We start from the raw sequence: 13,216 nt of genomic DNA, 5'->3' as shown, positions 1-13,216 counted from the left end.
GCCCAGGTCCTTGGAGAGCTCTGGAATGGGAGCCACACCACAGAGTTGGTCCCATGTTGGTACCCATGTCAACCAGGTTGCAGAATGCTTGCTGGGGAAGGCTTTATAACCTCCCAGGCAAAGTGGCTCCCAGGCAGTTGGGGTGGTTCTGGGACAGCACCAAGGCCATCTACACAGAAGTCCTGGTATTTGCTGAAGTCCATTTCTGCTGTGCCACTTCCTCCTAGGACATCATAGCTGCTGTAGGAGAGAGGGTTATGGAATGCAAGACTTCAGGTCAAGACAGCCTCAGCGGTCACAGGGGGCTGAGTTGGTGCTGGCAGTGCAGAAGGGCTATGTGAGATCCTGTAGCACATCCTGGAAGCAAGGGAGGCAGGAGCCAGCTGCTTTGCTCTCTGGTTCCTAGCAACATCTTTGGTTTTCACTCTTTGTGCTTGTCCTCATCAAGATCCAACCAGAAGTTTGAAATTTTTGAATCTAGTGGAAGAGGACCTAGACTGGTAAAATAAATGCTGGTTTAAAGGTTATTTTCAGTGGTGGGTGTAGGTCTGTGGTAGAGTGCCTGCTAACGTGTAAAGCCCAGTGCTGAAAAAAAAAATCACAATAAATATTACTTTTTAGCATTTTGGAATTAACAATAAGAAAGTAATTCAACTCTTTAATAATGGTAATTAGCTTTGAGTTCAAACTATGTAAACTGAGGTTCCCTTGAGTTCCAGAGTAGATTTTGAAGCTATAGTCAGTCATTCCTTTACACCCATGCCAAAACTGAGGCCTTTGGGGCAATAAATCTTAACTTCAAGAACAGATAGACCTGTGACTAACAGATGAGTGGATAAAGAAAATATGATATACATACACAATGGAATACTACTCAGCCGTAAAGAGAAATGAAAGTATGGCATTTGCAGATAAATGGATGGAGCTGGAGAATATCATGCTAAGCGAAGTAAGCCAAACCCCAAAACCAAAGGCCGAATATTTTCTCTGATAAGCAGATGCCAATTCATAATGGGGGGTGGGGTAGGGAAGAATAGAGGAACTTTGGATTGTGTAGAAGGGACGGGGGAGAAGGGAAGTTGGTATAGGAAGGACAGTGAAATGATATGGACATTATTACCCTAAATACATGTAGGACTACGGGATGAGTGTGACTGTGCACCATGCACAGCCAGAGGAATGAGAAGTTGTGCCCCACTTGTGTACAATGTATCCAAATGCATTCTGCTGCCATGTATAACTAATTAGAACAAATTTTTTAAAAGAAAAAGAAAAAAGGAAATCTCTCCTGGTTTGAAAGGGATTCCCAGTGAAGTTCTGAGCATTATAAGAGGAGACGGGAACTGGGTTGGGTATACATGGTGTGTGCATGTAAACGTGGGATATTCTTGAGAATAATTACACCAGGATGACAGACATGAACCAATCATGTCCCCCATGTCAAGATGTCATTCATGTCAAGAAAGCCAAGGTCACCCTAGACTTGGGCTCGCTACCTTTGACGTCCATGGGCCAATTACTTAGGAATTGCAATATCGTCAACTAGGATCGTTCGTGGACATTGCTTCTTGTAGGAGTAATTGAAGAAGATGGTGGTAAGAGGCCACCTTAGTGAATCATTAGTGACCATCTTTGAGACATCCAGGCCTTGGGATAGCCCTTGAGAAATTTTTCTCTGGTTCTTATTGAAATTGCCAATGCTGATCCTCCAGTTCCAAGAGCTGCCCTCCCATTGGCTGTCACATCGTGAACATCAGTGTGCTCAGAGGTCTGCCCTTCTCAGCTCTGGGCTCAGCAAGGACAGGGACTAATGCCATGAAGTCCCGCATCCTCAGAACTGAGCGTGGAAGGTGACACAATGACTTGGGTGCTCGGGTCCATCCTGAATCATAGGCCATTTCCATTTCCATGTGTGAACTTGCCACTGTGAGTGTTTGGGGCCAAGGTGGAGGAAGAAATCCTTGGAGTCTTGACAGTGAGGAGTTAAACACTGCAGAAAGGGGGCCAGGCAGAGGGCCCGTAGGATAGAAATGCGTGTGTGCAGGGGGACAGGGATGGGGACAGCAAAGAAAAGCATGGGCCACAGTGGAAGCCAGGATCAGGGTTTTGAACTTTATTCTCTTTGCAGTAAGGAGAGGCACGTTTTAGGAGGGTTCTTCTGGAAGCCTGTAATGTGGACTGAAGGAAAGCAAATTCAGCCACTGCAAAGCAGAAGTGCCTCTTTTGTCACTTAACATTTTTTGAAAATGCCTTACAATTAATTAATGGGGTATTCCCAAGGTGAAACTAAGCAGTTGCTCTTGGGTCTTCATGTGGGAATGTTGGCTAAGAGCATGGAGATCCACTGGGAAATAAAAATCACTGAGATTCATTATTTCCAAGATCAGATGTCCAAAAAAGATACTACAGTTTCCTTTTATGTTTGTTTGTCTCCTATCATTTGTTCAATTGTATTTTGGGCTTTTTTTTTTTCATTGCTATTTTCTAAGTAAAATGTCTTGGTGTTTAATAGACGAAGTACATAAATCATTAAGTGCCCATCTTGGTGGATTTTCACAAAATGATCACACATAGGTATGTGCTGGCATTCAAATCAAGAACAAGAACATTCCCAGCACCTTAAGAGCCTTCTTCCGCTTATTGTCTTCCTAATTACTGTCTTGACGTCTAGCCCCATAAGTTAGGTATTCATCTTTTGTCATTTCTATTTTTTGTGCATTTCATAATGTTCACAGTAATATTAGTATAATGGAATAGGTATGTAATTTGAATAGATATTTTGTGGCATATGTTTGCTTTCTTCCCAATTGGGTACACAATTAAAAAAAAAAAACCTCATTCTGCCAATCTGAAGTATTGGAATTGTTGTCTGAGCTGAGATGTAGGCTTGGAAATTGGAGGAAGGAGCATGGACAGCATTTCAGTACCAGAATCCATGAGTTGGTTCCTTGGGGCTGCTATTGTCATTGGCTCTGCTCACTCTCTAGAGATCATGGCCAAGGAGGGGACAAAGAGATGGGTTTTAGAGTTAACCAAACTTGATCCAAATTTTTCTGAGTTTGCCCCCATCAGCTGAATGACTTTGAGGAAGTTACATGAGCTCCTCACTGGACTTTGTGTCCTGGCTTTGGATAAAGTAGACATAAGAGTTAATTCTGTACCTGTTCCTTCTCCCAAATCTGCAAACATAACTATCTCCTCTTGGAAGTCTTGATTTGGCTTTGTGGCTCAGAGAGGCCCCTGGCTTTTCCGTGGTTGTGGAACCATGTGCCTGGGTGGGGAGGCGGCAGCTTCCCTGCAGTCTCCCTGGGTTCTCTCAGGCCACAGTGTGCAAAGTCCAGCCTCGGCCAGCTAGCCAAAAGCCTCTCCTCACCCTGGCCCCCACCCAACCCTGGGGAAGACCTGCAGGTGGACAGCTCAGCCTCTCTGCTTCCGGTTGTATAAAGCAGCCTTCTTTTCTTTGCTGTGATTTTCTTAGAATTTGTCTTCCTAGCAAGATCTTGAAAGACAGGATCTCGGAGTAGACTTAGGAGAAAGAGCCAGAAAGATGATCTGGTTGCTTTTTAGTCCAAAGTTTAGGAGGCTTCCAGCTCAGCCCAATTTACCAGGCCAGCCCCATGGTTTGGACCTGGAACATTAGAATGGACAGTGGTTTTGTCCTCTGTATTTGTCTTCTCAGGGGACCCATGGGAAGGGGAGCAGCCAGAGGAGGATTGGGGACTTGGCCTGGTCACAGGGCTCACTCAGCACACCACAGCCCCTGGGACTGCTGTCTGGAAATTTCTCTGAAATACTCCCACACTTCTGTTTTCCATGCAGTCTGCTCATTTGTCTGTGATTTTCCTCTTTCAGGAGGAGATGGGCATTTCCTGTGAGCTCCTGGAATCGGACTTCCTCAAATGCAGCGTGGGGTTTCCTTTCATGAGGTCAAAGTCAAAGGTGAGGGCAGAGATGGGGCACTTCTTGGCTGCAGCCTCTGACTCTGCAACTGTCTCCCCCGTGGCTTCCCCCATACCTTTGCCTCCCGTAGCGGCCAAGGTGGCACTGAAGGCCGGCCATGTCTGGTCACTGGCTATGTACTCCAGAGGGGCTGTGGTCATATTGTCTTTCTCTTTGATCCACATGATATTCTCTCCAAAGAAATACAGAGAAAACACCACTTTGCATTGGCAAGCTACATTCAATTGGACTGCCTGAAATGTTTTCTTCTGGGACATTCCATACCACTCCAACACCACCCAGGAGAAGATGTGGTGAGCTAGTGACCCACAGGCCTGCCTCTGGCACACCCCTAGACACTCAAAAATTTCTGAAGACCTCCCAAAATTCTCAATCTATTACGCTTCATTTTTTTTTTTTTTTTTTTTTTTTTTTTAGTAACAGATATTACAGTCACTTTGTTCTTAATGAGGAGACAGATTTTCTAAGCTCAAGCAGTAATGTTATAGAGCAGACCCAGATCTTCATGAATTATTCCAGTATGTGCCATGGTCAGAAGAGAGACAAAGATGAATAGAAGATTGATTTGGGGAGTCAAAACTAGAACCTAAAAGACCAGCTCTGCCTTTTGAAAAGAAAGCTGTTAAGCTGTTTTCCCTGCTCTGATTTGGAAAAAAAAAAAAAATTATATTCATTTGTTTATTGTTTTTCTCCCTTTAAAAAAAAAAAAAGGAAAGAAAGCTTTATCCTTCTTTCCTGCCTAGGTTATAGAAGCAGCTCTTTTAATTTCTCAAGCATTTTGGTCCCAGTACCTAGTAGCTGTCTTGTCAACCAGGGGTAAGAATGTTCTAGCAAGAAGGGAGATTCGCTCGTTTCTTTGCAAGTCACTCAAGCCCCATCGAATGTACCTGCTCTAAACAACAGTGACTGTTTTGCCCATGGTCCCTCAGTCCTCCTCCAGCTCCATTCCTCATTCTTCCCACTTTCACCCTGGGAGAAGGGGAACTTCAAGAAGTAGCGGCACTTAGAAAGTGAATTGACACATATCTGGCCAAGTCTGGCCATGTCCCATTAGATTCCAGATGGGTTGTTGATGGGGATGAAGGAGAAAGACCCTGATCCTTTAATAACTTTGACCAGAGTAAAGCACATGCCCCCCCCCAACCCACACACTCAGTTAATTGAAATATTTTTGAGCAACAGAGAACAGACTCACTTGAGAAACTTTGACACCTGCCATTTCATTGTAAAATCTCATCTGTGGCACAAATCAACCCTAAGATGTGTCCTACTGTTTCTGGTGGAGATTTTATTAAAATTTATTCTCAAAATAGTCAGGGAACCAATAGAATATAGTCAATTTAGGTTATATTTTTTCGACTGGCAATGCTACTACTTTCTTCCTGCATACCGATGGTTAAGACCGGCAGTGAGACTAAATCCAGAGGTGGGGCATGGGACTCGAGGGTAAGAAAGCCCAGCATGAGACCAGCAGGTACAGGGCTCCCGCACGTGCCTGACATGTGTATGGTGAAAACCATTTGTTTAAGGCACCTTCCCCAAATTACTGGGTGCTTGCCACTGAGGTTGTACACTAAAGATGATGGTCCTTTCTGTGGCCCCACTTGACCTCCCCTGTCCTGCAGACCCTGAGGGACCTTGTGTCCCAGACCACCTGCCAAGCCTCATGACTACACTGCTGTCTCTCTTGGTTGTCTGTATGCTTCTGTAACTCGTGACACCCTGCACAGTTTCAGACCTCCATCTTTTATTTTGACTCCTCACAAAATCGTTTGCCTCTCATGGCCCCTTGATCTCTGGTGTATGTAATCTAATTCATATCGCCTGCCAGTTCTGACTCTACTGGGACAAGACCCTGGACTCTCCCTTCCTTTGTGTCCTCCAACCCTTTCTCCATGCCCCTCTCTCCCTGTAAACTGACACATCCCACTACAAGAGAAATTTCTGTCTAAAGACCTCTCTAGATGATGACCCCACGTGATGGTCCACTGCCCGTTACTCTCAAGCAGCATTCAGTTCAGTAGGATCCAGTGTCACAAAAGTCAGACCATTGCCTGGAATTCATCATATAGGAACCAAAGTAATTTAAACAGATTAAATAAGTCCTAGACTTTCAGAGCTCAGTTGAACTTAACCATTTTGTCCGATCTCTTCTTTTTATTAGAGACATTAAGTTTCTTAGCCAAGGTCACATAGTTTGTGGTAGAGCCTGATTCTATAAGCCCCACCCATGGGTTCCTCCCATAGTCCCACATATACCTAATGTGCATATGGTGAATACCATTTGTTTAGGGCTCTCTTTCCTTAATCACTGGGTGCTCACTGAGTTGGGGCACTAAGATGATTTTAGGGAGTTCTTTAGATTATTTGGAGAAATACGTGATCAACATTAAACAACATTGACTCTAATGTTGAGAAAGCCATTACCTTTATTATGGAAGCTAGTCACTCAGACTTCTATGACGAATTACCATAGAATGGGTGGCATAGACAACGGACTTATTCCTCACAGTTCTGAAGGCTGGGAAGTATGAGTCTGGGTGCTGGCAGACTTGGTTCCTGGTGAGGGCTTTCTCCCTGGTTTGTGGACAGCTACCTTGTCTATGCAAGGGAAGGTTTTCCTTGGTGTGCATGTGGAGAGAGAGAGCGCTCCCTGTCTTCTCTTCTCTGAGGGCATCTTGAGGGCCCCCTCACAACCTCATCTAGACCTGGTTACCTCCCAAAGGCCTCATTTCCAAATACCATCCATTGGGAATTAAGGCTTCAGTATTTGAATTTGTGAGGGGACAGAAACATTCAGCTAGTAACAGTTTCAACACTCTCTCATTCCTCACCCCAGGAGGGAGAAGGTCTCCAACACTGCTACCATGTCTTTAACACCTCCCCATCATATTTTAAGAAAGATAGAGTGGACCTTAGACTCTGAGGCCTCAGTAGCCTCTAGAATTCAACATTTTGTTTCCGTTGTATTCATTTTTTTTATTACTTTGTCCACCTTTGATGTAAATTGTTCTTTAAAAATAATCTTTAAAGGCAAAGAAAATACAAAGTGAATGTCTGCTGATGTGCAGATGTCACAGAAATGGGAAAGAGAATGCAAGAGAAATCTAGAACGTCCTGGTTTGGCAGTTCAAATGTTACCTCCTAAAGGGGTCCTCAGTGACTGAAAGGGACCATGTACCTCTCACCGAATGGGCATCAGGCTGGATTTTGCTTTGAAAGCCATACCTCTGTCCTGACTATCAGAAAGTCACACCTAGAAAATAAAACTGGTCATGCAGATGAGCCTCCGGGGGTCACAGACTGTTTTAGCAAACAGTGTAAGTATGGAATGCTCGCTGGTGCCAAATGTCACTTTCTTTTCCGCTAGTATGAATTCAGCGTGATCTTTGATACGAGCCACCTGTCTGGGGAAGAGGACGTTCTCAGCTTTATCGTCACTGCTCAGAGGTAAGGGGGACTTAAACTTTTTTTTAAGAATAAAATACTTACAGGACCAGGAGAGGACATGCCCTGGTCATGCTTTAATGATTCCCCAGGATGCGGAGGAGAGAGTACCAGTTACTCAATGATAAAGCCAACCAATCAGCCAGGTGGGATTCGAGCTGGAGGGTGGTGGTTGGCTAGTTCTGCTTGCACCCATTACCACCTCCCACTGAGCTGGGAGGGGCCTCATGTCAACTGGTGAGAAGTAATGATTCTCCAGCTGAGGAGAGACAGGCCTGCAGAGGCAAAGTCCTAGTCCAAGGTCACATGGTTGGTCAGTTCCTGCTTGGCTGTATGTTTTCCAAATCAGACAGATGTCCTCTGTGTGTTGTCTGGTTGGCTCAGCTGCTTCTCGGGGACATGCCTCTGCTCCCCTTAATAGTGGGAGGGGCACCTGCAACCTGAGGTTCTGGCCACGCCTTGGGCTGAAGAGGCCCCCAAGCGATGTTCCTTGAGAGAGGGAATGTCTTGGAAGTTTAGTAGACAGATGAGGAAGAGATGGCGGGTCAGTGACTAGCCCCCTGTTGGTAGCCGACTACGGGCAACAGCTAGGTAGTGATAGACTGGAAACCCAGATGCAAGGGGAGCCATGTAGTTGGGTGAATAGGAGGGTATGAGCTTTGACAGGGGTGTGGTAGAACACCCAAGGCAACCTATTTATTTAAAATTTTGTTTGGAGCCGGTCGCAGTGGCTCATGCCTGTAATCTCAGTGACTTCAGAGGCTGAGGCACAAGGATCACAAGTTCAAAGCCAGCCCCAGCAAAAGTGAGGTGCTAAGCAACTCAGTGAGACCCGTCTCTAAATAAAATACAAAATAGGGCTGGGGAAGTGACTCAGTGGTTGAGGGTCCCTGAGTTCAATCCCCAGTACAAAAAAAAAAGTATGTATATATATATGTATACGATTTTAAACAGAAATGTTACAAGAATAATGCAAGGAACTTCTACATGCCTTTTACCCATATCCACCCAAAGTCAGCATGCTGCCTCATTTATCATTCTCTTTCTATATAAAAATTGTCTTAACCACCTGAAAGCACGTTTCAGAAACCATGTCCTTCCATCCCTTGCTACCCAGTATGCATTCTCCAAGGATGAGGCTCTTAAGTAGCCACCATAGAGGTATCCAGTTCAGGAAATTGAACCTTGATGCCATACAATTATCTAAACTATAGTTCATATTCCAGTCATGCCAGTTGTCCCAATAATATCTTTTTAGCCACTTTCCCACCAGTCCACAAGACTTGATTATTTTCTATTTACCTTATTTCCAAGATTGCTTAATTCGTGTCCACATGAAACACAACTGTGACCTAATAGGAACATGTGCAATGCACAGGGAAAGCAGACTCCATTTCCATGGCTGGAGTCCAGACAGGCTTCTGGGGAGGTGGCAGACAGGCATGCAGTCAGAGAGTTCATGGTGCATCCTGCTGTGTCACACCGGGCATGGGAGTGAGAGGGGATGGGTGGGACCATACGTGGTCAGGGGAAGATGAGGCTGGAAGAGGAGCTGGGCTGGGCATCATGGGGGCAAAGGTCTTCTCAGAGAGTCTGGGCTGCATTCTGATGGAGGGTAGACCTACTGAAAACTTTTTCAGATGAGAGAGACAGGGTGTAATGGCTTCACCCAGAGCATGAGGTTATGGAATGTAATATAGAAGGCAGATGGCCATTCAAATCTGAAGACTCTCGTTCTCCTGCCATTTCTTAGATCCACAGAAAACTCACCCCATCACTGTGCTCTCTCGGTCCTTCAAAACCTGGGGCGGCCAGTTTTCCTGGGAAGGAACATGACATGGAAAAGATTTCCCTTGTCAAAAAGGGGGAACTACCTCCTGCTCAGCCTCATTCATGGCTCACCAGAGGGGTCAGAGAGGATGTAGAACCCAGAGTAAAATGGAGAAAAATTCATATTTTAAAATAACATGCCCGCAGAGCAGTGTTACTCTGGTCTTAGATGCACATTGGAGTCACGTAAGGACCTTGAAGAACTTCTGGAGCCTGGTTCCCCTCCGGCCCCTGAGATTCTAATCTGACTGGTCTGTGATATTGGGATTTATTTATTTATTTACCAGGGATCGAACTCAGGGGTGCTTAACCACTGAGCCACATCCCCACCCATTTTTTATATTTAATTTGAGACAGAGTCTCACAGTGTTGCTTAGGGCCTCACTACATTGCTAAGGCTGGCTTTGAACTCACAATCCTCCTGCCTTAGCCTCCCGAGCCACTGGGAATACAGGCATATGCCATCATGCCCCATTGGCATTGGGATTTTTGAAAAGGCTCAGCATGTGATTCTAATGAGCAACCAAGGCTGAGGGCCATTGTCGTCCCTTATTCTGTGCTGGACACATTATCACTCAGTAAATATCTCTCATGCACCTACTATTTACCAGTTGCACTGCTGAGTGTGTGTCATGTAAAAAAATGCCTATAACCTACTAAATTCAAGAACATTCCCTAATGTACATTAATATTGTGACACAGCATCAGGGAGACCTAGTATTCATAGCTTAAACAATTAAGTCTGAGAATTTCTAATTCCTTGAATCACAAAGGTTCAGGATACCACACTATCTTTTAAACACACAGCAGAACACTTCAGGCACTTGTTTCTTTACAGGCTTTGGTGAAAATCTGATCTCACTGCCTGGGAGAACACTCACCATTGACTCCTTGCTACAATGAAAAGTCCTTAAAGCTCCTTATCTTGAAAGCCACAATTAAAATATCACTCGTTCCTCTCTTCCGTCACCACTCTTAAAGGTCTCTTGCCTACTTGTAGGCTTAGGAGGGCATAAAGCAGAGACTAAACAGTGTCTCAGACGTCTCCTCTCTGCAGCCAGCAGCCTGGCTTTGCAGACCACTGGAACGTGTCCCAGCAAATGGGCTGTGGATGGCAGGGAGCCATTTGATGTTTGACTTTTTTATCTCAACTTTTCAACTTAGCTCATGCTGGAGCTGTTACCTGATGACAGATGAGACTGTCGGGCCAGATCTGCCAGCAACCACAGGTGGCTGGACAAAGGACAGGGCAAGGGGTGGCTCTTCTATCAGGAGCCAATTGCTCAGACCTGGCAGGATGCTGAGGGGTGGAGAGGGGATCAGCCCAGCGTGGTGCCATCCCATCAACAGGGGAGTTGCCCCTGCTCCACCCATGGCAATGACTTCAAGGTTTTGATGGTCCCCCTGGGAAAGAAAAGGCAAGGAAGTTAGGTTGGGTGGGCACCTGACCCTGCTGCTGATACAGGGTGTGGCTGCAGAGGGGAGGGACTGATGTCATCCCTACACAGAAGACAGATGAGGATCCAGGAGCAGTGACTGTGGCCCTGCAGGGTCAGAGTCACAGCGCACCATTGTTTCAGAACAATAGAGAGAAGGAGGGAGGATGTGAGAGCTATTTAGGTACTGTTGCCATTCAGCACTTGCTGAATGGGAGAGGAAGGCCGAGGGGTGGGGAGAGGGCGCAGGGCAGGCCTGACTCTGCAGATGCTCAGGGGACTGCGTGGTGGGGAGTGATCAGGACCTGCCATGTCTGAACCTCAGCCGGTCGGGGCCTCTGAGGTCACACTCCTGGAGCGTGAACCTGGCTTTTGACTGGGATCCCCCATTCATTCCTGTGGTGGAACCAGCTCTGAGTGCTGGTTCAGCAACAGGCACCAACAGCCCTGCCTTTTCCCAGGACAGCTGCTTCCCTGGAAGAATCACCGCAATTCAGGTGAAAGGGCAGGGAAACTAGGTCTTTTCTCTCTCTTCCTCCTCCCCTCTGCTCCCCTAGTCTGGAGTCAGGAGAAGGAATCATGGTGGAAAGAGCATGAACTGGTTGGAGTCTCAGCTCTTTCTGGCTTGCATTGTGACTGTAACCTGTCTAAGCTGCTCCTTGCCTGTCAAAGGTGGTCCTCCCTCCCCACCTGTGGTCACTGTGAAGTTGCAGTGAGATTGTGCTGAGAAGTGCCCAGCACAGTACCTGGCACACCGAGGCCACTCGGCAGCAGCATCTTCCTGTGTTCCCCATTCCAGAAAATCCTCACAAGAATCCAGATTCCTTGCCTTCTCACTGAGGGCTGGGGATGCCTGGGTGACAAATGCTATGGTGTAGTCTGTTGCAAGAGTGTCCGGGATGTTTATCGAGGCAGGATTGCCAGGTTGCCTCTCTCCAGGGCTTGACTGTCCACGGATGAAGACTGAGCCCTCTAGGTGGCAAACAGCAACCCCTTGCCTGGCTGCAGAGCCCTAAGCTCTTGGTCCACTCTTGGTGGGACAAGCATGCAGATGCAGCTCACACAGCCGGTGATCTACCTGCACACCCACAGGACAGCTTCCGACTCAGCTCCTGCCACCCTGCCAAGGTCTCTCTGGCTGGATTCTGCTTACCTGAGAGGCAGGGAGGTGCCAGGGAATTCAGGTTCCTTCCTGCCCTCTCCTCAGCAGCTCCTAGGAGTTAGTGAATGAAGGCCCAGCTCCTGCACCCTCCATGAGGATGGCTGAGGTGTGTGTGCTCTGCACTGCAATAGATAGGGTGCCCTGGGAAGAAAGCCCTAGCTCACCTGGGGTGCTTCCTGGGGTCAACTCCCGAATAAGCTACTTGCCCTCATGTTTTTGTGAGTGGAACACCAGTAAGACAGCAGAGTGTCTGTGTACAGGGGACTCTACCAAAAATGGAACTGGAGACAAGTACGTGGGGTCTGTCCTTGACTCCGGTGTGGGGTAAGCAAGCCCACTGCTGGCTGGCTGGCTGGCACTGGCCAGCGTTCATTCATTCTCTCCCCACACAGTGGCAACGTGGAGCGCTCCGAAGCCCTGCACGATAACACCCTAACGTTGACGGTGCCACTGATGCACGAAGTGGACACATCCATCACTGGGTGAGTAACCCAGCCCTGGGTTGCCAGCACACAGACAGGGGTGTCCTCCAGTAGAATGCTCTGCATCTCCTGTGTCTGCACATGGAGCCAGCTAGGAGCCCACAGCCCTGCCACCTCCCTGGAGCCTTGAAAAACAGAATGAAGCTTGAGTTGCAGTGACTTACACTCTCTCTGTCCTTATTTCTCCTGTGACCCAGCTACCCACCCACCTGGTTGGTAGCAGAAGTTTGATGACAAGTTTGAACTCCATAACTTCTTTGAACATTCCGTACATTTTTATGTACTTCTGTTCTCAGCATTAGCACCTCCACCCCCATCCCCACTGCCACGGAATGCCATAAGGTGACAGGTAGCACAGTTCCTGGAATTCAAATCTCAGCCAAAACCTGTTGGGCCAGAGGTTACAGCCAGATGTGTCCCTCATCTCTGACTCAGGGCTGCCTGTCTTAAGTGCTTCCCAGTTGGTGCTGGCTTTGCGTGCTTCTGCGAACTCTCTGCAAAGCTGAGATGGTTCTGCTTGATGTCTGTCTGGTCTGGAACAGACAGGGGAACCAGCACAGTGGCCACACCACCTGTCTGGATGAGGTCCATGGCTCAGGGCTGCTGGCACTGTTGGAAAGCAAGACTGTAGGCTCTGGTCTGTAGGGACCCACAACAACCCGGGTCCATTTTCAGCCAAAGCCCAGGCCTGGAAAAATGAGAACTCGGTTCCTGTTTCCGGCTTCAGCAAACAGAATACACCCATACCTCTTTGATAGTGGAAAAAAGATTTGCACAGTTGGTTTAGATCAAATGAGGACCCGTTGAACCCTTGACCCAAATGCATGCTGAACTTTCTGGAGGTTCACAGTTTCTCGTTTTTCAGTCTTCAAGTGCTTCTGGGTCCCAGTCTTGGCTGG

General features: G+C 47.0%; 1 protein-coding gene across 1 annotated transcript in view; it reads left to right on the top strand.

Annotated features, from left to right (window-relative positions):
• ITGA9 (integrin subunit alpha 9) overlaps positions 1-13,216 on the top strand; it is a 326,698-nt gene that overhangs the window by 239,432 nt on the left and 74,050 nt on the right. Inside the window, exons 19-21 of the mRNA XM_079116258.1 lie at positions 3,853-3,939; positions 7,331-7,410; positions 12,228-12,317. Of these exons, the coding sequence (XP_078972384.1) occupies positions 3,853-3,939; positions 7,331-7,410; positions 12,228-12,317 (257 nt within the window). The remainder of the gene's footprint in view (positions 1-3,852; positions 3,940-7,330; positions 7,411-12,227; positions 12,318-13,216) is intronic.

The sequence above is a fragment of the Sciurus vulgaris genome (assembly GCF_902686455.1).
Source record: "Sciurus vulgaris genome assembly, chromosome: 16".
In the NCBI taxonomy this organism is placed as follows: domain Eukaryota; kingdom Metazoa; phylum Chordata; class Mammalia; order Rodentia; family Sciuridae; genus Sciurus; species Sciurus vulgaris.
This window is presented reverse-complemented; position numbering and strand designations above follow the sequence as displayed.